The sequence below is a fragment of the Octopus bimaculoides genome, chromosome 2 (genome assembly GCF_046866305.1).
Source record: "Octopus bimaculoides isolate indiv1 chromosome 2, ASM4686630v1, whole genome shotgun sequence".
NCBI classification, from domain to species: Eukaryota; Metazoa; Mollusca; class Cephalopoda; order Octopoda; family Octopodidae; genus Octopus; species Octopus bimaculoides.
In genome coordinates, this window is record NC_142929.1 from 65994033 (window position 1) to 66021617 (window position 27585).

General features: G+C 38.2%; 1 protein-coding gene across 1 annotated transcript; it reads right to left on the reverse strand.

The window, feature by feature from the left end:
* Nucleotides 1-805: 805 nt before the first annotated feature.
* LOC106868680 (protein pelota homolog) lies at nucleotides 806-25630 on the reverse strand. The gene is made up of 12 exons (XM_014914059.3): nucleotides 25509-25630; nucleotides 22667-22759; nucleotides 20815-20965; nucleotides 20350-20437; nucleotides 17698-17861; nucleotides 15880-15940; nucleotides 13123-13163; nucleotides 11802-11922; nucleotides 11087-11207; nucleotides 6163-6234; nucleotides 3789-3895; nucleotides 806-1054 (listed from the first exon to the last, which is right to left on the reverse strand). Exons 1-12 carry the CDS (start codon nucleotides 25547-25549, stop codon nucleotides 963-965), a joined length of 1152 nt encoding a protein of 383 aa, XP_014769545.1. The 5' UTR covers nucleotides 25550-25630; the 3' UTR covers nucleotides 806-962.
* Nucleotides 25631-27585: the final 1955 nt, after the last annotated feature.

Consider the following 27585-nt stretch of genomic DNA (forward strand, 5'->3'; position numbering starts at 1 on the left):
GGCCTGACATGTTTTACACATAAAATAGAAAACAAACATCACTTGTATAACAGTTATGCTTATTTACAACCATCATGTGATGTCAGGACAAGGGTACACACACACACACACTTATATGGCAAGCTTCTTTCAGTTTCCATCAACCAAATTACTCACAAGGTTTTAGTCAGCCTGGAGCTATAGTAGAAAACACTTGCCCAGGGTGTTATGCAGTGAGTTTGATCTCAGAAGCACATGGCTGGAAAGCAAGCTTCTTGACCACACAGCCATACCTGTGCCTATTGTGCAAGTGTGTGTATCATCATCGTTTTAATATCCACTATTCCATACTTGCATGGATCAGATGGAGTTTATTGAGGCAGATTTTCTATAGCCAAATGTCCTTCCTGTCACCAACTCTCACCTGTTTCCAAGTAAAGTAATATTTCCCCATGATCAGACATATTAATGGAAGGTTGAAAATGAATGACACTGCTTGTATGTCAGTGACACAACTATCACATGATGTTAGGCAAGGAGCCAGTAACACACACACAAAACAAAGGGCTTCTTTTGGTTTCTCTGTACCAAATCCTCTCACAAGGCTTTGGTCAGCATGGGGCTAAAGTAAAAGACACTTGCCATGCAGTGGGACTAAATTCAGAACCATGCAAACTTCTTACCACATAGCAATGCCTGTGACTAGGAACATATTCGGTATACTTTCCTGAAAGAACAACTACTTGACAAAATTACCCCCTATGATGTTTTCATAAAAGCTAACTCTGAATTGGAGTGGTAGAAAAAAAGAACAAGTTCACAACAATGAAAGAACAATAACATTATTGAGGAAAAATACAGGGAATTTACATTGCATTTAGTCCAATGTTGACAATGACATTTGAAGATCCATACAATATGGAAACAAATCCCAGCCACAGATTCGCAATAATGAAGCACTGTTTGGTATAAGCTGATTGCCATCAATCTTCACTGTCTGATACCCCATCAACCTCATCTTCTTCAGGTATGGGGTAGCGCAAGAGGGCAGCTACACCAGTGAGTTGACCAAGCTCTACAAGCAAAAATAGAACTGCATTATTACAAAAATACATGTGCATATGTGTATATATAAATGTAAGTTTGTGTGTATACATGTGTGTGGGTGTACACATACACACATATGAAAATGTAAGTTTGTATGTGCCTTCATTTGTTTTACTTTTGTTTTGTTTTTCTATGATATTTAGGCATCGTTGTACAGCTGGATGTTCTGGTCACTAACTCTTGTTTTTTATGTAAGGAATCCCTTGTTCCAAGCTTCAGAGGCATGAAATGAAAGGATATTTTATAGACAGGGAAATACCAATAAAGACATTACACAAACATTGATTTTTTTTTTGAAAGAATCCAACAACGCCGAGATTTGCATTGAGCTCCAATGTCTACTTTAGCAAAGTTTCCATGACTGCATACCTTTCCTAATGCCAACCACTTCACAGGATGTATTGGTTGCCTTTCTTTCATGATACTGACAGTAGTGAGGGGTCACCAAGTAACTCACGGGACAAGATCCCCCTCAAATGAGTGAAGCTGCAGTATTCAGGGCATCGTTTTTATGTCCACTTTTCTACGCTTGAATGTGCCAGATGGAGATTATCAAGGCAGGTTTTCTACACCCAGATGCCCTTCCTGTCCAAGTAAGGTAATATTTCCTCATGACCAGACATACTTTCACAGAAGATTGAAAATAAAAGACACTGCTTGTATGATGGTGACACTCCTTTATAGCTATTATGTCATGTCAAGACATGGAAACACAAACATAGACACACACATGCATATATGAATTTTTTTCAGTTTCCATCTTCCAAATCTACTTATTAGATTTTGGTCAGCCCAGGGTCTTGTGCAATAGGATGGAACCCAAAACGTGGTTGGAAAGCAAACTTTATAACCATACACACATGCACAGACACACACACCACCACCACCACCACCACCACCACCACCACCATCATCATCATCATCATCATCGTTTAACGTCCGCTTTCCATGCTAGCATGGGTTGGACGATTTGACTGAGGACTGGTGAAACCGGATGGCAACACCAGGCTCCAGTCTGATTTGGCAGAGTTTCTACAGCTGGATGCCCTTCCTAACGCCAACCACTCAGAGTTCCATGCTACTATGGGTTTGATGGTTTAACAGGATCTGAGGACTGCATGGTTTCACTGTGTTATGGTTTGAATATCTGAATCAGTTCTATTAAATGCATTTCTCTCATTTGCAAATCCAAATGCTTGTATATATACACACAAATACCTACAGAGACACAGACCACTCTACCAAATCTATTGAGAACTCTTTCTGTTTTGTATGTACTTTTTTATTATTAGTTTTATATGAAGGAAAGATCATGCTCAAGGCCTTTACAAATCTTTCAATATCCATGAGACAGTCATGGTTATAGTCCCAGGTGAGCAGTTGCAGGAAAAACATGTAAAGGGTGAAAATCTAGAAGGCGTACTTCCTAAGAAAGTACAACTGGACAAATGTGTGGTAATGGTGGTAGTAGGAATACATGGGTGACAAGTGAAAAAATGAGTTCAGAGTGCTTCAGTAGAGGCAGTACAAGAGCAGGCAGTTCTGAGAAGTGAGGCCACTGAAGTAGATAAGGAAAAGACAAGAAGATACAGTATATCTAGGGGCCAGAGGTTTGAGAATATATAGTATTTGGCAGCAACTTCAAACCAATCAGTGAAATGGCCTTGGAATGCAGTCATAGATGTCTGTTTCTTGTTGCAACAACACTATTCCAAATGTGGGGAGACATCCCATGGTGGGTGGGTATGAACCAACTTTTGTAAAGAGTTGTTGTTGGGAGCTGAAGCATTTTCTAGCTCTAAAGAAGGAGGTCAATCTTTGTGATGCAATCTTTGGCTCTACCAAGGATGTGTTTCTGCTGGAAGACTTCCTCACCATCATCTCATTTAACATCCATTTTACCGTGCTGGCATGGGTCGGACGGTTTGATAGGAGTTGGCCAGTCAGAAAGCTGTCCAGGCTCCATTTGTCTATTTCTATGGCTGGATGCCCTTCCTAATGCCAACCACTTTACAGAGTGTGCTGCATACTTTTTACATGTTATCGGCATGGGTACAGTTATGTGGCACTGGCACAAGTGCATTTGACATGGCATTGGCATGAGTGCATTTTATGTGATGATAAAGTCCAGTATTGGTGGCAATCACAAAAGCTGTAGATATGCGCAGTCCTTGTTGGGATCAGTGGTGGAATCAATGTTATTTTCTTCGTATGTGCAGTAATTGTGTCTTTGCAAGTGTTGAAAGTGACAAGACTGGCATAATCCCATTGAAGGATGGCGTTGCGGTCTCTGTGATCATGGAGTTGGGGTAGATTAGGTGTAAGGGTGTCTAGGTTGCATGTGGATGACACTAAGCTGGAGATGGAGGGGAATGAAGGGATTATCAGCATAAAAATGCGTCTTTTGAAGTGACAGCAAATAGGTCACTGTTACGTATGAAAGAGGAAGTATGTAGGAACATAACTGAGCTCTAGGAGACACCAGAATTGTTAGGGTATGGATCAGAGGGAGCTTCATACGTAATCACAATAATGGTGCAATCTAAACAAGAAGCCACTAATCCAAAAGCAAGACAGGGATCGCACAGTTGAGAAAATTTGCCAGGTTTGTGTACCAGACCGTCAAAAACTGTTGATATCAAGGGTAAAAGTGTGGAGAGGGGGAGTGGAGAGAGAATATAAAACCTTTAAGCAACACTTACGTTCTCCTGAGACGTGCAGACTAGAAAAGATCTTAACGTCTGCTCCGTTTTCTTTTACTTTATCCACCAAAGCAACATAGCGCTGTCGCTTTTGAATATCCCTGGATCTAAAGGAAGGAAGGGAGACAATCTTAATACAACTTAAATAAAATTTTATTTCCTATATTTTGACTGTAACAGTTATAGGAATGAACGTTTTTAAGTTAGGATATTTTGCTCCTGGTAAAGATTTTAAGCCAAAAATGAAGCTTAAAGAATACAGGTCAATTACAAAGAACAATGTAAACCACAAGTAAAGATGAGTTTTATGAACTTCTTTTGCAGCTTCTAGTACACATTTCACATTTGTTCCAAAATGTACCCTACTTATAATATCAAAATTCCTCTCTTCACACCACACACACACACATATCTTATTTTACTTATTTCATATATTGTTTGATCATTATTTTTTGGGGGAGTAAGTATATAATGTGTAGTTTCTTGAACATAAGGTGCTTTTTCGTAAAATCACATTTTGGTCTCAGTTAATTATTATACAGTATTCCTACTGTTTCTGACAACAAATTGCCAGTTATTAGAGCATGAGATAAAATGTCCCACAGTAATGTTCTGACTCTCTTACATTCTGAGTTTAAATCCTGCCAAAGTAAACTTTGCTTTTCATCATTTGATGTCCTTGTTCCAATACTGGCACAGGATGGATGGTTTGATAGAATCCAACAACGCCGAGATTTGCATTGAGCTCCAATGTCTACTTTAGCAAAGTTTCCATGACTGCATACCTTTCCTAATGCCAACCACTTCACAGGATGTATTGGTTGCCTTTCTTTCATGATACTGACAGTAGTGAGGGGTCACCAAGTAACTCACGAGACAAGATCCCCCTCAAATGAGTGAAGCTGCAGTATTCAGGGCAGTGGCTTTGTGCCAGATGTTGTGAAGCAAGAGTATGACAGCTGGAGAGGAGCAGGTGTCTTGCTATAGAGAAGATATATGGCTATCCCATGTCAGTGGAGGCGCAATGGCCCAGTGGTTAGGGCAGCGGACTCACGGTCATAGGATCACGGTTTCGATTCCCAGACCGGGCGTTGTGAGTGTTTATTGAGCGAAAACACCTAAAGCTCCACGAGGTTCCGGCAAGGGATGGTGGCGAACCCTGCTGTACTCTTTCACCACAACTTTCTCTCACTCTTACTTCCTGTTTCTGTTGTGCCTGTAATTCAAAGGGTCAGCCTTGTCACACTGAATCTCCCCGAGAACTACGTTAAGGGTACATGTGTTCTGTGGAGTGCTCAGCCACTTGCACGTTAATTTCACGAGCAGGCTGTTCCGTTGATCGGATCAACTGGAACCCTCGACGTCGTAATTGACGGAGTGCCAACAACAATCCCATGTCAATAAAAAATCATCCATCGAGTGTGGTGGATTGGCTGTTTGAGTGTTGGGAAAGATGTCCCATAGTGTCTATTCCAGCTCTTTGAGTTCTGAATACAACCACTGCAATGACACTGGTCAAAATCAACATTATCATTTCTAATGTCTGTTTATCTCTACTGATATATCTATATATTGGTCAGTCAAGAGCTATAGCAGAAGACACTCATCCTGACATGAAGTAAGACTGAACCCAAAATCATGGTTGCAAAGTGAACTTCTTAAACACACAGTTTCTTTTAGTTGCTTCAGTGATTGGACTGTGGCCATGCTGGAGCACTGCTTTGAAACATTTAAACTGAGCAAATCAAGCCCAGTACTTATTTACTTTTTTTTTTTGAAGTCTGATACTTGCTCTATAGGTCTCTTTAGCTGAAATGCTAAGTTATTGAGACATGCAAGCTTCTTAATCACACAGTCGTTCCTGCACCTATACTTAAATGCATTATTTGTGAGAAGACATGTTAGATTACAACTTGTATCAGTTTCACACATTCTGGGGTCATAACTAACTGAATCCCAAGAAGTTTACATTGGACTTGACATTGCAAACAAAAAAAAAACACCCACCATCATCATTTAAGGTCAATTTTCCATGTAGGCACAAGTTCAACAGGAACTGGTGACCCACAGGACTGCACCAAACTCCAATGTGTAATTTCCTACTACTGGATGCCTTTCATAACATCTACTACTTCACAGCATATACTGGATACTTATGTGGCACCAGCATTATTGAGGTAACTTGCAAAACAATACCTCTCACCTGAGGAGGGAGCAGTATTCAGGGAGGTTACTTTATGCCAGGTAACAAGAGGCTAAAGCATGGTTAATGGAGAGAAACAGGTGCTTTCCAGATATGAATAGCACAGTTTTGTAACTAAAAAGACAAAAATAAAATTAGGTTAATAGCCAACAAAATAGAAAACGATCTTACCTGAACAACTCGTCTGAAACCATCAAAGTTTCTATGGCTAAGAGATCTGATGCCTTTTCAACAGGCTTTATACTGAAACAAGAAATATATAAAAATAATGTTGCTGTATGTGATAGAGTTATTACACCTACATGTCAAACAGTAGAAATAATAAGTCATGAAATGCTACCAGGAAGACAGATGACATTGAGGAAATAACTACAGAAACATGACTATTACATTGATGATGTACAGAGGAGATGGATAAAAGATAGAAATATCTATATCGTATACACTTAATGCCAAGTTAGTATAAGAAATATAGTTAAGTAATACAGAGTATCAAAAAAAAAAAAAAAAAAACTAATTATAAACATTAATGTAAAGGTTTCAGTATGGTCATGTGGTTAAAAAGCTCGCTTTGCAACTACGTCATTTCAGGTTCAATCCATCTGTATGGCACCTTGAGCAAGTGTCTTCTACTATATGACCAAACAGACTCCAAAGAGGCTGTGGTTAGTCTGCATCAACAGAACTTATATTAATTAGTAAAATTGATAAAAGTGTTTACTGTACTCTTTTTATCAATTTTATTAATTAATATTTCTTGCCAAACACAGGTCAACACCAACCTCTTTGATCATACATTCTAGCCCTGGGCCAATCAATGCCTTGTGAGCAAATTTGACTGGTGGAAACTGTGGCAGTTTGGCACATTCATACACACTATATATATATATATATATATATTATCTTTTACTTGTTTCAGTCATTAGATTGCAGCCAGGATGGGGCACCACCTTGAAGAATTATTAGTCAAATGAATCAACCCCTAATACTCTTTTTAAGCTTGGTACTTATTTCATCAGTCTTTTATGTCAATAATGCTAAGTTGTGGGGACATAAACACACCAACATTGGTTGTCAAGCAATAGTGGAGGAGGACAAACACAGACACACAAATATATATATATATATATATGACAGGCTTCTTTCAGTTTCCATCTACCAAATCCACTCACAAGGCTTTGGTTGGCCTGAGGCTATAGTAGAAGACATTTGCCCAAGGTGCCATACAGTGGGATTGAATCCAGAACCATATGGTTGGGAAACAAGCTTCTTACTACCCAGCCACACCTGTGTGTGTGTGTGTGTGTGTGTGTGTGTGTGTGTGTGTGTATACAGGGGTTGGACAAAATAATGGAAACACCTTAAAATTTCAAATAAATTAATTTTAATATGGGGTAGGACCTCCTTTGGCAGTAATTACAGCTTGAATTCTACGAGGTATGGACTTGTACAAAGTTTGACTTGTTTCCAAAGGAATTTTTGTCCATTCTTCAGCTAAAACAGTCTCCAGTTCTTGTAGTGATGATGGTGGAGGATATCGACTCCTTACTTGTTTTTCTAAAATGCACCATAAATGTTCAATAATATTGAGATCTGGGGACTGTAGTGGCCAGATAAGATGTTCAACTTCACTAGAATGTTCCTCATGCCATTCAGTAACAACTTTAGCTGTGTGAATTGGTGCATTATCATCCAGAAAGATTGAATTTCCCTCCGGAAACAGTTCCGCAACCATAAGATGAATTTGATCAGATAAAATGCTTAAATAGTCTTGACTATTAATTCTGCCATGAACGGAAACCATTGGGCCAGCGGAATTCCAAGATACAGCCCCCACCCCACCCTCATCATCACAGATCTTCCTCCATGTTTAACAGTTGGAAGAAGGCAGTCTGGGTCAAATGCTTCTTTTGGCTGTCTCCACTCAGCCAGTGGTCAGAAATAAGGTAAAGGATGACTCGTCTCAGAAAATAACATTCTTCCACTGCTCTAGGGACAAATCTGTAGGTTTTTACTCCACTCTAAACACTTTTCAACGTTTGTTTTTGAAAGTCGTGGTTTTCTGATTACAGCCCTCCCGTGAAATCCGGCTTCGTGCAGCTCCTGGTGAACAGTTTTTGTGGAAACTGGGTTCTCGAGGTGATCATTCAGCTCTGCAGTAATCTTGGGAGCTGTACTTTTGTGATCCTTTCTAACAATTCACATAAGAGTCCAACGGTCCCTGTCTGGAAGTTTTGGTTTTCTTCCTGAGTTTTGTTTCAACGAGGAGGTTTTTCCCTCTTTCTCAAAGGCTGTCATTACTTTCGAGACAGTACTTCTTGATATACCAAACATTTCGGCTGTTTTCGTTACGCTAGCGCCTGTCATACAAGCACCAACAATTTGTCCTCTTTGAAAGTCTGATAGATCTGTCATTTTAATGAATTTTAATTACCTTTTTCTGATGATATCCGAAAAGAAACAGGAATTTTAGCAAAACATATTAAGCAACACTAATAATAAATCAAAAATTTGATCCATTAAATTCTTCAAGGTAGTGCCCCAGTCCAATGACCAAAAGAAGTAAAGGAGAGGTGAAATATGCTTAACAGTGATACTTGAATTATCTCGGGAAGTATGGGAGACAACTCCACCTATCAGATCACACTAAAGCAAAGACTTCACTGCAGTTGCCCATGTAGAGGTAAAGGAAACAATGAGTAAATTAGTATATTTTATGTAATTTTCACTCTCTTTTTCTTTCACTAATCTATCTAATTTCCAGGTCAATCCTGATTGAGTAGACAGATGATCAAGTGTTCCAATTGTGACCATGCCATTTTTAGGAGTGGGAGAGGTTACTGAGCAGGTTAATTAAAATTGTTCAGTGGTCTTAATTTAAGACCGCAGGATGTGATTAGAAAGGATTTTGTTACTATTGCTAGCAGACTGAGCGACTATGTAGAAGTTCCCTCAGCTTGTCATTATGTTATAGTGTCTCTAGGGTGAATGTTACTGAACTAGTTTCCTCATCTGTTTCTGCAGATAGGAATAAAGATCCTTACAACAGAGCAAATAGGGGCAGCCTATTTGCCTTCAGCCCTTCTCGGAAACAATAACCAGACTGAAATATTGTTATTAACTTTGATTCATCTGGAATCCATTACCACTTTACAATAAAACTGGTTGTACCTATTTCATCTTGGGGGACAGGCTTGGCTATGTGGTTAGAAGTTAGCTTCCCAACCTCGAGATTTTTGGTCCAGTACCACTGTATGGCATCTTGGACAAGTATCTCCTACCTTAGCTCCAGGCCAGCCAAAGCCCTGAGAATAGATTTGGTAGACGAAGACCGAAAGAAGCCAGTCATTAGGAAGGGCATCCAGCTGTAGAAACTCTGCCAAATCAGATTGGAGCCTGGTGTAGCCATCCGGTTTCACCAGTCCTCATTCAAATCGTCCAACCCATACTAGCATGGAAAGCAGACGTTAAATGATGATGATGATGATGATGATATATATATATACACACACATACACACAAGTGGACAAATGAAAGAAAGGGTACTTAACACATCTGTTACTGGGAGTTACATGTATAGATCAAAACAGTTTGATCCATATACATATATATCCCCTCATCATTATCATCATTTAATGTCCATTTTCCATGCTGGCATGGGTTGGATGGTTTGACAGGAGCTAGCCAGCCAGAGAGCTGTTCAGACTCCAATTATCTCTTATGGCATGGTTTCCACAATTGGATGCCCTTCCTAACATCAACCACTTTACAGAGTGCGCTGGGTGCTTTTTACATGTCACCTGCACAAGTGCATTTGTGCAGTCCCAGCACTAGTACACACACACACACACACACACAACACATGCTGTAAGGGCATCCAGCTTCAGAAAATGTGCCAAAGCTGACACTGGCTTGCCTAATCATGTCAAACTGACCAACATGGAAAATGGATGTTAAATGATAATATAAACATACATAATCGTTTTAATATCCACTTTCCCAGGCAGAATTTGTTGAGACAGATTTTCTATAGCCAGATGCTCTTCCTGTTGCTAAACTATCTATTTCCACATGTGCATGTGAGCATGCATAAGTATATATATATATATATATATATATACACACACACACACAATTGTATGAATGTTTCAAAACAGATTACTATGAGTCACCAATGTAACAAAGTACAGAAATTCAACATTTTTTTATAACATGCACTAAATGTTGTAAAATTCAGGATTGAATGTCACAGTGAAGAAAGTCAAGCCCCAAGAAAGTTCAGAAGGAATAATTCATTCTTTCAAACAAAAAAAAAAAATTATTATTTTAAAAATTTTAAAAGAATGCTGAACAAAGTGTGTACAAAGGAATATGTTGCTGTTGTGAGTCTGGTATTTATTTTATTGGTCTCTTTTGGTGAACCAAGTAACAGGGGATGTAAACAAACCAACCAACACACACACACACACATATATACATACACACAACAGGGTTCTGTTGACCAAATCCACACACAAGGCATTGGTTGGCCTGGGATCATAGTAGAAGTCACTTGCCCAAGGCACCACACAGCAGGACTGGACCTGAAATCATGTAGTTGCAAACCAGTGTGCAGCACCTTGGGCAAATGTCTTCTATTATAGCCCTGGACTGACTAATGCCTTGTGAGTGAATTTGGTACATGAAAAACTGTATGGAAGTCCATTTTATATATATATATATATATATATATATATATATATATATATATATATATTTGACTAGTCCCTTCCCCTAAAAACTTTCTGCAACAGATCAGTGCTTCATTTGGGGGAGACACCATGGAAACCAAGTAACCAGTAACTTTGAAACCCAGGGCTTAAGAAAAGAGTGAAAAAAAGTATTTGTTTATATACATACAGGTTCAATTTTGACTTGTACTTATTTCCTTTGTCTAGAAAGATGACAGGTGGAATATGAACTCAGAATGTTAAGAACTACAGCCAAGTGCACAAATCTGTCACTGCATCCCAACTCATTTACAATTATTACCAAGTCATAAAGTGTGTGTCATCAAGAAATGAGTTTATAGGAGATTTTCCATGAAATTACTTACCCATAAACAGCACGATCTGGATCGTTTACTAACATATTGTAAAATTCATCCAATGCTTTCACCTCTCCAAGAGCTTTGGTATCTGCCAACCGGTTTGCCATGGAAGGATCTTGCAGTACTTCTGTTACAAAAAATAAAATCCATTTACCCTGCTTTCATAGTACTTGCTCCAATTGACCATTTAGTCACTATGTGTAAAGAGGGCAATTCCCCACTTATTATTCTACCATCAATAGTTATGTCCCTAGGCTAAGCAACAAATCTCACAACCACATAGTTTCACGTACAGTCCTAGGTTGAACAATGCCTTTCCAGTGAATTTGGTGGCAGAAACTCTCTCTCTCTCACTCTCCGTGCATGCGCACACACTTGCATGAGTGTTGACATTTCATATTTATTTATTATAGTTTTACCAAACCATAACATAATAGTTAAAGACTGGCTGTGTGTGGAAACTTCTATATGCCAGATATGCCAGTGAATTGAGACCTTATAGCATACCCATACCAGTATGTAAGTCATCATCATCACCATTTAACATCCATTTTCCTTGCTGGCATGGGTTGGATGGTTTGACAGGAGCTTACAAACCAGAAGACTGACATAGAGTGATGGATAATGAACTATCTAGTCTTACATCATCTCCCAATTTTACTATTTTAACTGATATATGTAGGAGGAGAAAACTTGGAAGAAAAAAAAGAAAAAGAGATACCTTTGAGAGAATGTTTAAAACCAGACGAAGAATGTGCCAAAACACATCGTGACTTATTCTCCAGAATATCCTTCCAGTCATTTTTCACAGCCTGATCCAACATGTAGGAGAAAAATTGATCCTACAATAACAAAAGTAACAAAATTTATTTAATCTTTTGTAATGCCTGTGCCTCTCTGTGGAGCGTGTGTGTAAAGGTGCATGGCTTAGTGGTTACGGCATTCAGCTCATGATGATAAGGTCATGCATTTGGTTACCAGCAGTGTATTGAGTCCTTGAGCAAGACACTTTATTTCATCTTGCTCCAGTCCACTCAGCTGGCAAAATTGAGTTGTACATGTAATTCAAAGGGCCAGCATTGTAACACTGTCATGCTGAATCTCCCTGAGAACTACATTAAGGGTACGCGTGTCTATAGAGTGCTTAGCCGCTTGTATATTAATTTCACAAGCAGGAAGTTCTGTTGATTGGATCAACTAGAACCCTCATCATCATAACCGACAGAGTGCTAGTGTGTATGTGTATTATCTTTTACTTGCTTCAAGAGTACAGCCTTGAAAGGTTTAGCTAAATAAATTCACCCCAATACTTCTATCAAGCACTTGTACCAAACCACTAAGTTACAGGGATGTAAACAAACAACACCAGGTGTCAAGCAGGAAGTGAGGGGGGGGGCAACACAAACACACATCTTAATCATTTAATGTCCAGTTTTCATGTTAGCACAGGCTTCTACACAATCCCTGTCTAACAATTTCACTCACAAGGCCCAGGACAATGGTAGCAGACACTTACTTAAAGGGCCACACAATGAGACTGAACCCAAACCATACAAAGCCCATCAAATGTGTGTGTGTGTCCATATGTTTACATTCTGCGATTGCATGAGCTATGGTCAGTGTCCTACACTGGCATTTCCTCATCAACAAATGGTCCAGTAGCTCTATGCTTTCAAAGACTCGCAGAATGAAAAACTAGTAAAAGTTAGCAGCAGAAAGGGCATCTGGTCATAAAACAAAGCTTCGATAATATGCATTTGTTTAACCCAGGCAAGCATGTAAAAGCAAATAAGCAATCATCATCATCGTTTAACATGCACCTTCCATACTGGCCAGGCAAGAAGTGCACCAGACTTCTGTGTCTGTTTTGGCACAGTTTTTACAGTTGGATGCCCTTCCTAACACCAATCACCCAACAGAGTGGACAATATCAAATATTTAACTTTGTCTGTATAAAATTGGCTTGAAAGTGCTGTGGTTACTTTATTTTGAAATAATTTGTTAATTGGAATAGTAAAGAAAGGAACTGAGTGAGCCCTTACCTTCACAAAGCCAGGGCTTGCAATTAGCAAACACTTCACAACTGAGGGATAAAGTGAAAAGAGAGAGAAAGTTATTGAACATTTATTGATTGCTATTAAAGTCATATACCACATCACAAAAATTATTAAATAATTAACTATAATATACTTAATTAAAATACAGATTTTCCGCAACTATTAACCTAGTCGATCTCAATGGCATATGAACTTAGCAAAACTGGAAAGAACACTACTAAGCATTTTGCCTGGCATGGTAACAATTCTGCCAGCTCACCGCTAATAATAATAATAACGGTCTCTAATTTAGGCACAAGGCCTGGAATTTGGGGACGGGTCTTACTTCATGCTACTGACCCCAGTACTTGACAGGTTCTTTATTTCATTGACTTCAAAAGGATGAAAGGCAAAGTTAACCTCAGCAACGTATGAAGTCTGGATGTAAAAAAAATGGAACAATTACCACAAAGCATTTTTCTGATGCTGTAATGATTCTACCAACAGACTACCTAATTAAGTAAAGTAATAAATTTGAAAACTATTATCATCATCAGCAGTAGCATTTAACATCCTTTTTGCATGTCAGCACGAGTTGGATGGTTTGACAGGATCTGGTGAGTAGCAATGATCTCTAGCTTTGGCCTGGTTCCTACAGCTAGATGCCCTTACTAATGCTAATCATTTTATAGTTTGTACTAGATGCTTTTTCCATGCCATTGGCATTAGTGAGCTCACCAAGTACCTCACAAAACAGAACTATCAGATTATAATGAAAAACTAGCTAAAAACTTACTCTTGGTTCACTTAGAGTAAATTACAGCATTTTCAGCATGTGTCCTTAAACATACAAGCAAGAAAATCTGTCTTGTTTTGTAGTTTTAGACCATTTTTCAATCATTCATATGTATCAGCTCAAACTTTTGCAACCCTCAACTAGCATCACTCATTCTACTAACTTTAGTTATAAAACCAGACAATGAGGGATAATTCAAAGGTTTTTGATAGAGAATAACATCAACAAAGAGATCATCATCAACATTTAATGTCTGTTTTCCATGTTGACATGAGTTGGATGGCTTGACAGGAACTGGCAAGGCCAGGTGCTGCGCCAGGTTCCATTGTTTGTTTTGGCTTGGTTTCTCTGGCCAGATGCCCTTAACACCAACCACCTTACAGATTGTACTGGGTCCTTTTTACATAGCACCAGCACCCACATCAATTTTTTGACATGGTACCTTGGTTTTAGGATCTCACTTTTGTTGTGGTGGGCAGGTCTTCTCTAGCACAGCACTCAACAATTGGATTCATTCACTAGCTAATGAAACCTGCCATACCAGCTATCCTGTTACTGCTGTGCACTCACAAGCATACTTCACTTATAATTCAAACATTCTTACAAGCATAATGTCAAACATGATGATGATGCTCATATATTCTGAAGCAGTCTTTACCAAAAGACATTTAATTCTTTCTCTCTCTGGAAAGTAGAGGTTTGGAAAATATATTTTGTAGCATTTGAAAATAACTAAATATCTTTATTTAACAGAAGAATCAACTCTGCATTGAGAGGTCACAATTCCAGCAATACAGACATGCGATTCGCATGTTGCAGGAAAGGATTAGAAGATGGAGTCTTCGAGCTAAGCCAACCAGCAGGAGACTAGGATTAGATGAAGAAGATGGATGGATAATATACATAGTCTCAGCTGGTCAGACTTGAGAATCTAGCAAGAGCATGTAATGACAGTTGCTCGAGTCTACTTTCCACAGCACTCCCAGGAATAGTGGGCATAGAAAATGGATGGAAGGATATACTTCACTTCTATCAATCTCTTCACAACAATCAACAACTAGTTTCCTCTGCCAAAAGACTAGGAAACCTTTCTTCTTATGGAAACAAGTCTACAACCTAAACATTATGAGACAAATAAGAAAAATATACAAATTAAAATTAATACATCACAATAGTCATAAGCTCAGGTCTTAGAACAGAAATGGGATCTATTTTAAAACGGGGGCGCCAGTTTTCATTTATGTTTTATGTAGTGTTTTTGGTACGGAAAGACTTTCAAACTTCATATACTTATCTATTTTGTGTTATAGAACAGAAAAATATTTTTGTATTCGAATTTATTTCATGTAAAAAATTGTCTTATTTCGATAATTTCTACTAATCACTGACGTCTATTCAGTTGAAAACAGTTAGCGCTGTAACAGTGTATATCGTATTAATCCCCTAACCCTAACTAGACTGTTAACCGTAACTGTAACCCTAACCCTAACCCTAACTCTAGAATCCGAACTCTAAAATTGTTACACACATAGATACGCACAGCGTAATTTATTATATAAACAATATATGTGTATAAATTACGATTAAACCGGATGAAATATGTCACAGGGAATAACATTTTTATGACCGCCCAGCAGTAACTCTATTGAGCTGAATAGACGTCAGTGATTGGTTGAAATTACAGAAATACGACAACTTTAACATGGAATAACTTGTGAATTCCTTTTTTTTGTTAAGAAGACTAAGAGTAAAAGATGTTTTATATGACACATTCTACCAGTGTCCCAAGTTTCAAAGTGTTTCGTTAAGAAAATACTGGCGCCCCCGTTTTAAAATAGATCCCAGAAATGTATTGCCCACCACCACTACCATCCTCAGCAAGGAACCTAAAAAATAACCAAATGATTGACGTAGATGACAACGAAACAAATTTGTCTTTATGAAACTAAAATACACAAAATACTTACTTTCAAAGTTGACATGTCTTCTAACAGCCTGGATCATTTGGTCATAAAATTTCATAAGACCCTAATGAAAACAAAAATAACAATACAAAAGTTTTGAAACAAATTATCAGAGATCAGGAAGTCTCTCTAGGTTCAGTCGCTACTTCTTTACATTGAATGTTTACAGCTCAAGTACTATGGGCATGTAATTAGAATGTCTCAAGAATCACAAGACGGATTCTTCAAGCCAAACCAACCAACAGGAAACCTATGGGTAGACCAAGAATGAGGTGAGACTTTGGATAATATCCATAGTCTCAGTTGGTCATGTTTGGGAATCCAGCCAGAAATGCTAATGATGGTTTCTTCTGATAGAACCCTATGGAGGGAATGCTTCAGGACTCAACCCTACCAGAAATAGTAGGCAAAGATAAATGGATAGACAGAAAATCTTGAAATGAATTATCAAATGTTAATTATTCAAAGATGTGCCTCATATGATTAAAAATTAATCAGTGAAGAAGAAATGCATCCTGTACACATCGTAAAGTGATTGGTATTAGAAAGGCTAGCTAGTTATAGAAACCATGCCAAAACTGAGACACTGCAGCAAGATGTAATCCTCCAACCAACCAGATCCTGTCAAACCATCCAATTCTTGCCAGTATGGAAAAACAGACTTAAAATGATGATGATGATGACGAGTGGAATCTATACTATAAAAGGCATACTTGATAATGGCTTCAAGTTAATCTCAAGTATGGTTGAAACTGTGACTGAATGTTTCTAAAAATTCTAAAGCAGTTAAATTTCTCAGCATTAAACCCTTGAAAGATAGGCATGTATAAGCACAAACGTGACTGTGTGGTTAAAGAAGCCTGCTTCCTAACCACCTAGTCTTAGGTTTAATCCCACTGTGTGACACTTTAAGTGAGTATCTTCTACTATAACTTCAGGCTATTCAAAGCCTTGAGGATGTATTTGATAGACAGAATCTAGAAGCCTATTGTACACATATACACATACATGCACGTTTGTATCTTGTCTTGACATCATGTGGTAAACAAGCATCAGTGTCATATGAGTGATATTCATTTCTACCTTCTATGAAAAACATGTCTGGATTATGGGAAAATATTACCTTGCTAGGAAACAGGTGAGGGTGGGCAACAGGAAGAGTATCTGGTTATAGAAACTCTGGATATTAAATGATGATGACAATGATGACACAAAGCCTCAAATTTGGAGAAGAGTATAGTCCATTCAATCAAACCCACGAAGGACCATTACTAAATACTGCATGGCATTTTGTCTTAAGCTCCAAGTAATCTGTCAATCCACTGCTCATAGCTCACTCTAATACTGAGGTAATTTCACACCAATATATTGTGTCCACACCAATCATGAGCCAATCGAATGGCCTGTATACAATCACTCAACTTCCTAAAATAGCAGCCAAATGTCACTCAAATCATATCTAAAAGGACACATTAGATAATATAGTCCTAGAATATATTCATCATTATTTTTTACTTGCTTTTTCATACTCTCCTGAACTGGACAATGTCCCACAACACCTTGGTCCTTTATCATTAAACAGGATGTCATGATTTGATGCCCTTCCTATCACCAATTACTTCCCAGTGTGGAACATGCACATTTTATTGTACCACCAACACTGGAGATTATGTCTGCAGCAGGAGTAATGCATCCTTTCTATCTTGTATCAGCAATTTTATTCAGAGTTACTGTTCTCTTAGGATACCTACCATGGACTTGTGGAGGTCACATCTCTATCTATTCCTTTCCACTTTTTCCCCAATTATATTGAATGCTAACCTTGTCATGTTGGGCACACATTCCTTTCCTCTTTCGTGGAATGTTTGTTTCGATCTTGGCCTTTACTAAAGTCATACTGGATGTTACAAGGCAGAGATGACCAAGACCTTCTTGCATCACAATGGCAGCTAAATCAGCATTTTGAGCTGGATCACAAGCTGTGTCTGTAAAATATATTAGAGAAATATATTAGAGAAATATTTAAATATGAAATCTAGTAAACATAGTTAAAAGCTTTATATTAAGTTTTTTTTTTTTACAGGTTTCAGTCACTGGACTGCAGCCATGTTAGGACACTGTCTAGAAGGGTTCAGTGAAACAAATCAATCCAAGTACTTACAATTTTTAAAGTCTGGTACTTATTCTATTAATCTCTTTTATGGAGGACTTACAAGAAACCAACACCAGTTGTCAAGTGGTGGTGGGGGAGAAGCAAGCACACACACACAACAGGCTTCCGTAGTTTCTGTCTATCAAATTCTGTGTGTACAGAGTGTCCAGGCTAAATTTTACAGTTGGCACAAAAAGTAACGAAAACAATATCCCATCCAAAAATAAAAGTATTTTTAAAAAATCAAAATATATCAACTAGACTAAAGCTGGGAGATAGCAGTTTACTCAAGGTAGCTGCCCTCAGCTTCCACCACAGCCTCAAGACGGCTCCAGAACCTGGTGTATGAGTTCCTCACTGTGTCCCTATGAAGATCTTAGAACACCTCCTCAATCTTTACTTCAAGCTCAGCCTTGGTGTTGCAGGCAGAACAGTTGGTGTTTTTCATTCATGCTTAACTCATAGTAATCCATTGGATTTCAGTCGGGAGAATTAAGAGGCCAGAAATTGGAGCTGGTGAAGTTGTAGAAATTCTCCAACTACTTCCGACTCTTTCCAGATGTATGGCAAGGAGCCAAATCCTGCTGTTACATTCATGGCCTCAGCAGCTTCAAATGGTTGTGTGAATTGGACCTAAGACCTGTAGTTGCTGAATGAACTCTGACACGTGAATGCAGTCAGAATATCTGCTGTGTCCCATCCTACTGGCTATAGTTTCAACAGATGACATGGATAGCTCTGTTGCAGCTGTCCATGTCATGTCTTATAGCCTTTACAGTGTTCACAGCATTTGAGTAGCAGTCATGATGTCAGCATTTTGATACCTGATGCAAATCACCATGATGCTAGTAACTCTTTTCCAATATTCAGATGGCTTCCAGCCCTCCATGCCAGCTAACTTTTTCTCAACTACAACTTGAATCTTTCTGCTCTCCAACACTGTTGATTGTCTACCAATACATCAAGCTGTTCTTGAAAACAGAGACATAAAAAAGTAGTCAAATTTAGCTTGAATATCCTGTATATATACCACTGCATTGCCCAGTCCATCAGAAAGTTGTTATACACCAATGATCAGAAAAAACTTCCTAGCATTGTAGTAGCATTTAAATGTCATGCTGCTGACTAGGTAGCAAGCCAACATTTCCTCTAACAAAATGCTAGTCTATCACAGGGTTACCCATTTATAGCTGAGTAGACCAGAGCAGCAGAAAATGAAGTATCTTGCTCAAGAACACAACACACCACTGGTCTGGGAATCAAAACCATGATCTTGTGATCATGAGTGCAGCCCAACTACTCAGCCATATGCCTTCAGATGTATGTATATGCAAGTGTATCCTTAAAATACAAGCAAGGCTGTTCATTTCCAGTCTTCCATGAAAAAGACATATCTAGTAATGGGAAAATATTTCATTGCTTGGAAACAAGTGACAAGAAGGACATACAACTGTAAAAAATCTGTCCCAACAAATTCTGTCCAATCCATTACATGGAAAAGCAGATGTTAAATGATAATGATGATATATACGGAATTTTTGTTGAGGCAGATTTTCTACAGCTGGATACCCATCCCGTCACCAATCCTCACCCATTTCCAAATGAGGTAATTTTTCACCATACGTAGTCCCACTTTCACAGACTGTGACACTAGCTTACTACTATCATGCAATATCATGGAAAAGGGGCAGTAAAACACACACACATGATGGACCTCTTTCAGTTTCTGTCTGCCAAATTCACTCACAAAGCTTTCATTGACCTTAGGCAAGTGGTTAGAACCCTTAATAAGATTAATATAGATTATGTGGAGGTACATTGGCCCAGTGATTAGGGCAGCAGACTCACAGACGTAGGATCACGCTTTCAATTCCCAGACTGGCCGTTGTGAGTATTTATTGAGCGAAAACACCTAAAGCTCCATGAGGCTCTAGCAGGGGGAGGTGGCGAACCCTGCTGTACACTTTCACCACAACTTTCTCTCACTCTTTTTTCTTGTTTCTGTTGTATCTGTATTTCAAAGGGCCAGCTTTGTCACACTCTGTGTCATGCTGAATCTCCCCAAGAACTACGTTAAGGGTACACGTGTCTGTGGAGTGCTTAGCCACTTGCACGTTAATTTCACAAGTAGGCTGTTCCATTGATTGGATCAACTGGAATCCTCATTGTCATAACCAATGGAGTGCCACAAATACAGATTATAAAACATCTTTTAAAAAAGTTTCTAAAAATTGACATCAACAAAAACTAGCTAGTAGCCATTTGTCTTCTATAATAATATGAACTGGTTCTTTTTTTCTCTCCTTTTCTATTTTACTTACCAATGCGTTCTAATGTGATTGAATCCCAATGTTTTTCAAGTGTAAACTTGCGGTTGAGCTCCAAATCAAGTGTGTGGTAAGCTCCCATCTGCCAAAAATATAGTATATGGGTTTAACTAAATTAGATTTCAAACACTGCAAAAGTTATTTTGACAAAACATTCAATATCAAAAGTGAAGGGATCTTGTTTCAAATATAAGCGATTCCCATTTAATGAAACTGACAGTCAAAATGTATTGCTTATCAAACAGCAGAGGTAGCTCAGAAATAGACTGAAGGCAATTTATTGGAATCTGTTTATGAACTTTCATGGCCACAAATAGAAATCTAGGCTGTGCACGTACAGCTTTATTTAAGCAAAGTCATGTAAATAGAGAAGAATAAAGTTTGAAAAATGAAATGACATATCCTTAAGATGAATTGTAAAGCCTGAAAGATATAACAAAAAGACAAACACATCCTTACCTTCACATATTGGTTTTCTGCAATATTTCGGCCTTTCACCCGCAACACACAAGCCTGAGTGTCAAAGTCAATAGCTTCTACCCGAATGGTAAGTACAGTACGTACTTTACTAGCACTGACACTACCAGTTGCAGATTCATTCTGAACCTTTCTGCAAATAATATTGAAATTCTTGACTATTATCAAATAACAATAAGAATCACTTTCATAGTTAATGTTTTGTTTTTTTAACTGGAGTTTTACAAAACTCTGGGGTTATTGTATGTAGTAGTGCTGCGCATATTTATAACATAAATATAACATCACTTATAACATAAACCTATAATATGCTTAAAAAAAAAATGAATATTCTAAATGGAAACATCAAGGTGTGCCATAGATTATATGTATTTTTATGTATACCATCATTAAAAAGAGTTGATAAACTGTGATTAGCAAATAAGGTAATTTAATGATCAATAATCCTTTAAGAAAAATTAATTGATTTCAGAATTAAAAATTAAATCCTTGTTTGAAAGAGCAGAGAAGTTGCTTCTGAGGACTTTGCCACTTGTTGAGAATATGACTTCTCTCATGCTGGTGCCACAGCAAATTGTAACCAGTACAAAGTGGTTGCTGATAGGAAGGGCATCCAGCCATAGAAACCAAACCAAAAATGAAATATGCAAACAAAGCATGATTCTCTGATTCTGTAAGGGCAATGGTACTCAACAAGAACTGACTCGGAGCATGTCAATCCGTCCAACCCATATCAGCATGGAAAGGAGATATAAAATGATGATGATGATGCTATTGCTATTTAGCCTCAAGTCAGCTGTAAGTGAGCATGCCATAGTTGCTATTTCTAGCAAGTCAAGCAACCACAAAGACAACTACAACAGCAGCAGGAGCAATGTTGTTCATTGTTGCTATGACTGGGAAAATTGTCTTTGCTAATTATTTATATCCAATAATGCTGGGAATATTTTGGTAGCATGTGCATGATGCATGGGTATGGAAGCTGAGTGAAGAATAAAGGCTGGTATTATCTGGATCAATGTACCAGACACAGTCAAAAACTTTGCTAATGTTGAAGGCCACAGCTCTAATGACCAAATTTCTCAAAAGCTAAGGGCAGAGCCACAGGTGAAAGACAAGAGAGAATAGGTCTCCAATAACTCTGGTTTTATGAAAGCTATGTATTTTTGATGGATTAAGAGTGAAGCACACATGTTAGGGATAATTAGCACAAAATTGGTGAAGTTTCAATCAGTTGGCTGACTTGAAATACCATAGAGTATAAGAGATGAGGAGAGTAATGTTGAATATCACATGGTTATGTGGCAGCTGTGGAGGCGCAATGGTCCAGTGGTTAGGGTAGCGGACTCGTGGTCATAGGATCGCGGTTTCGATTCCCAGACCGGGCATTGTGAGTGTTTATTGAGCAAAAAAGCTCCACGAGGCTCCAGCAGGGGATGGTGGTGAACCCTGCTGTACTCTTCCACCACAACTTTCTCTCACTCTTACTTCCTGTTTCTGTTGTGCCTGTAATTCAAAGGGTCAGCCTTGTCACACTGTGTCACGTTGATTATCCCCGAGAATTATGTTAAGGGTACACGTGTCTGTGGAGTGCTCAGCCATTTGTACGTTAATTTTATGAACAGGCTGTTCCGTTGATCGGATCAACTGGAACCCTCGACGTCGTAAGCGACGGAGTGCCAACAACAAAACAAACATGTGGCATCTAGTTGTGACAAGGTAATGGTCTGACAATCCAAGATGTGCAGAGAAAGTTATGGCTTGATATATGTTGAGTTTTGAGGTGCTAAAAAGATCAATAATGTTCAGAGTGTGTGTATAGGACAAGACTTACCGGATAGTTGTTGATTTGAGAACATCTCCAACAGCTACTAAGTTATAAGCATGCCACATATCTTCTGCCTCTTCAGGAATGAGGACCATGCACCTAATGAGAGAGAAATCATATATTGAAAAAAAAACAATTCAATTTGATAAACCTCTCCACTCACTCAAATTGACACAATGAATATTATTGGCCTACTATTTAGAGAGCTCACCCTGATGCCCCGTTATCACCATTTTTACTTCTCTTTCTACTTCCACCTCAATTACCCCCAACCATTCTTGTATAATACATGAAACCATGTATCTTTTCAACAGCAAGAAACCTGTTCTAACCCTTCTTTAATACTTAAACCTTTCATCACCTAGCATAAAGCCACCTTCCTCTTTACTCTAGACCCACTCAGATGAAGATCTTAGTCATACAAGCTACATGACAGCCTCACTAGTGCTGGAGCCAAAAAAAAAAAACATCCAGTGCACTTTGTAATGTGCTTGGCATTGAGAAGGGCATTCAGCTATGGAAATCTTGCCAAAAGAGACTTGTAGGGCCCTAATGAACCACCAGACCCATGCCAGCATGGAAGACAGACGTTAAACGATGATTTTGAATGACACCCTTTATAACCAGTTTAAAACCTTTTATTGTTTAGTCCAAGATTAAACCCTGGTAAAGAAGACCTATAGACATTTTGAGCTACAATGACTGGGATTCTGATGTCTAATTGTAATATTGTTCCCGTTTTTGTATCATTAATTCATTAGGCCAACAGTGCAAAATCGATACAATTTTTAGACTCAACGCCCCAAATATAGGGCTAACTTCTAAGGCACCACGACGTAACTCGTGTCCCTAATTTCAGCGAGTGTGTGCATACATCTGCATTTATAAGGACGTGCGTCATTTCGAGAACTACAGTTGATGCGGCAAAACCGATGATATAGTTGTCATCGGCGCCCCAAATAAACCAAAGAATAGATATTTCAAGACAGTAGAATTCTTTTTCTAGCTAATGTAATTAATGCGAGCGAAGCAGGACTTAACCATCCAAGCGTATCAAATGTTAATGGAAGAGAGTTTGAGTTATTAACAGTAAATATAGGAGATGCAATAACTCTTCTAAATAATGGCCTTCATCGCATTCAACTTTATCCTGGTTGTGGGGAAAATATGTTAGTGAAAATCCGCTAATGATGAATTTGGAACAATTATTTAAAATTATCACTTTCATTATTCACTTGGAAAAAAAAAAAAGATATCATCTCTTCCCACAAGGGATAGTTTTACTTCCAATAGGGCCGCGGAAACGAAAAAGCGCCAAAACATTGCCAAGACAACTTCGGCCAAAATTTGGCCTATTTCCTCAACTCATTTCTCGTCTGCTAATAACAGATTACAGAACTAATAAATTATGCTAGAGCAACAAAAGGGTGTTATTTTCAATCCTGTGCTACTGAGTATATCTATGTGCATATATAGACAGCTATAAACACCTTGTTTGTATGAAGACAAGGTGTTTCTGCCTATACATAGATATACGATATCTTCTTTCAACGAAGGTATTGTAAAATAAGGTAAGCTGTTTACATCTCTCTAAAAATCTATAGATATATTCTATACTACCGTGTGTTATTATTATACAGTTAAGTGGGTTCATTTTTGTATGATAGAGTTCTCAATTTCCCTGCTTTCCCAAATACTGTCATCTGATTGTCAATATGATAGGCGCTACAATGGTCTCTCGGTTCTAAAATACTTCAAACACTTTACTCGAACTATTGAGTACAGAACAATGAGTAAAAATAAACAATCACGTTTCTATGGTACTAATAATAAGCAGGTATTAATAACGAAGTCTTCAGTCATCCAGCAGAACTAACTTCCATTTTCCCAATGACTTGTAAAAACGAGCATTGTTATTCTAGTAAACAGTTTATAAATTATCAACAAGTAAATTTAGTCATTATTCATATAATAGCTAAATTTACTTGGTTAAATTATTAGGTAAACTCATTGTTTGAATGTTGTCATTTGACAATCAGTGAAGTTTAAAATGCCAGCTGATGTGACGAGTCCTTCAATTATATTTTTAAAATCTCAATTAAGTGCTGAGCTACTACAATTTTATACAAAGATTAAATGAATAGACAATTTTGTCGAATAAATTTTTGTTTTTGTTTATTTAGTAATTTGATTGTGATTATATATATATATATATATACACATATATATATAGTAGTAGTAGTAGTAGTAGTGATCATTATTATTGTTATACACGCTGATGCAATCAATATTGGCGGACAGAGACAGAAAGAAAAAAAAGACAGCAGGAAAGAGAAGAATGATCTAATAGTTTCCAACAATTAAAAGTTTGTCAAATGGATTGTCCAAACCATTTTTTTTTTTGGACACATGGACCCTTTTCACTCCTATTTATTCGGGTGGTCCCTCATAGCCATTCGATGTTTAAAAAAAATCACATTAAATTTCTATAATTAAATACTATTAGGTATTATATAAAAATCAAAACTGTTAAAATATTTCGTGTATTGTCGAAGTAAAATCAATTTATTGCAGATGAATTTTACAAAAAAAAAAAAAAAAAAATCTTACAGGGCCCCGAAGGGCCATAGAGACCCCCCGTTGAAAACCACTGGTCTAAACAAACTAACCAGTCGAAAATATAAAATGAAAGAAAAGGACAAAATATCTTCGTAAACCTAAAAGGAATGGGATTTGGACATAAATATTAGAAGTATAATGTGTACATTAGAGGTGATAGATATTAAACTTATCAAGCAATTCTATACATTTATTTTATATATATATATATATATAACATGCCACTTACCCATCATTGTACTTGTCGATATTTTGGTACACGCGCCTCATGATAAAATATTCAAGAAGCTATCACACCACATAGAGAACGGGAGTCGACGACAAGCCATTACAATCCCCGACTACTAAAACACGTTTTCAGTAAGCATGCTATTAAAAGTCATACTATCGCATCGTTTGATTGGATGGTGTTTGTTATGTTACAAGGGATCTGATTGGCTAAAATGACTACCCGCTGATAGATGAATTTGTTGCTTTATTTCTTTTGTATTTAAGTCCTTTCAGTTTGTTGTGACCTATTCAATTACTCTCCCTCGCTCAGCATACTAAATTATTCTTAAAAAAGAATTCCTTATTATATTCGACGTGAGTTCCTCTGCAATCGACAATTTTGAGTTTTTAGCAATAACAAGCATTTCATTTGTCATTAATTTTTTGTGTAGGTTAATATTCACATACCCGCTTTCTACTCTGCCAAGCTGAAAGCTTTCTGAGGCAGTGCTTTACGTCTGGATGCCCTCATTGTTGACTGACATTCCTCATTTACACTTGTCGCGAGTGGGTTTTGTTAACTTTAAATTTCTACTCGCCCAATTAAACAAGTCACTCTGATGCTTTTGTATATGCTACAAAACCACACAATTCAACCACATCTACCACTAAGCCCCCACCAACAAGATAAACTAAAAATATACATAAAGCTTGAAAAACTAAAATACTTTAGTCTGACAAAAACAGCACCATTCAAGCATGGTCATTGCCAGTGCCGCCAGACTGGCTCCTGTGCAGGTGGCACGTAAAAAACACCATTTGAGCATGGTCGTTGCCAATACTGCCTGACTGGCCCTCATGCCAGTGGCACGTAAAAGCACCCACTACACTCTCAGAGTAGTTGGCGTTAGGAAGAGCATCCAGCTGTAGAAACTTTGCCAGATCAGATTGGAGCCTGGTGCAGCCATCTGGCTCGCCAGTCCTCAGTCAAACCATTCAAGCCATGCCAGTATGAAAAGTGGACGTTAAATGACGACGACGATGATGATATATATATACATACATGCACGCACAAAGATCATCATCATCATCATCATCATCGTTTAACGTCCGCTTTCCATGCTAGCATGGGTTGGACGATTTGACTGAGGACTGGTGAAACCAGATGGCAACACCAACCAACAATCTGATTTGGCAGAGTTTCTACAGCTGGATGCCCTTCCTAACGCCAACCACTCAGAGAGTGTAGTGGGTGCTTTTATGTGTCACCCGCACGAAGGCCAGTCAAGCGGTACTGGCAACGGCCACACTCAAAATGGTGTATTTTATGTGCCACCCACACAAGAGCTAGTCCAGGGGCACTGGCGCAACGATCTCGCTCGAAAATCCTACGAAGGCCAGTCAGGCGGTACTGGCAACAGCCACGCTCAGGTACTGATAGAGAGAGTTAGAGTTGAAATACTGTGAAAGAAAGCAAGCCCAGTATATTAGGATCATATTCTATCTGTTTCAAGTGTATACACATTCAAGTGTGTGTGTAGTACACTTTATCTACAGCTCTATCTCTCTCTTTTTTTTAAATTTTTATACTTGTCAAGTCTGGGAAACAAATCAGTGGCAATGCTCTTCAAAGGCTCTCTGTTACTAGTGAGACTGATGCCATTAATGTTCCACTGAAAGCTGATGTTCTGGAGAATAATGTGAAGCCTAGAAGATTGGACACAACATGGAAGATGATGGGGTGGGCTGAGTAAGTCAGGAATGTTTGAGTTAGAGATAGCATGACACTAGCCAACTCCATAGTGCAGAGGCTGTTATAGCAGCAGTGGAAAAAAGTAAAAAACAGGAGACAGCACGTCTGTGGGCCAGAGGCCATGTCTGTAAATGATTTTATGCCAATCAGTTGAGTGCCTTTGAATTCTGCTTTTTCGTGAGATCCCCTTTAGAGATTTTGCACTGTCTGAGAGCTGGCAATAATTCATGAAATCTCAGCCACTGTACGACTGGAACTTGTAGCATACACCTAAATGGACCAGTGAAACATAGCTGGATTTTTCTGTTAGTTTTCCTCATCTGTAGCATTTCTGGTTCTAAAA

Excerpts from the sequence above, each read along its gene's own strand:
- LOC106868680 (XM_014914059.3), bottom strand. The coding sequence starts at position 25,549 with ATGAGGCGCGTGTACCAAAATATCGACAAGTACAATGATGG. Across the intron at positions 17,862-20,349 it reads AATCACATTAGAACGCATTG|ACACAGCTTGTGATCCAGCT; the intron begins GTAAGTAAAATA and ends TATATTTTACAG. Across the intron at positions 6,235-11,086 it reads CCAGATCGTGCTGTTTATGG|TATAAAGCCTGTTGAAAAGG; the intron begins GTAAGTAATTTC and ends TTCTTGTTTCAG.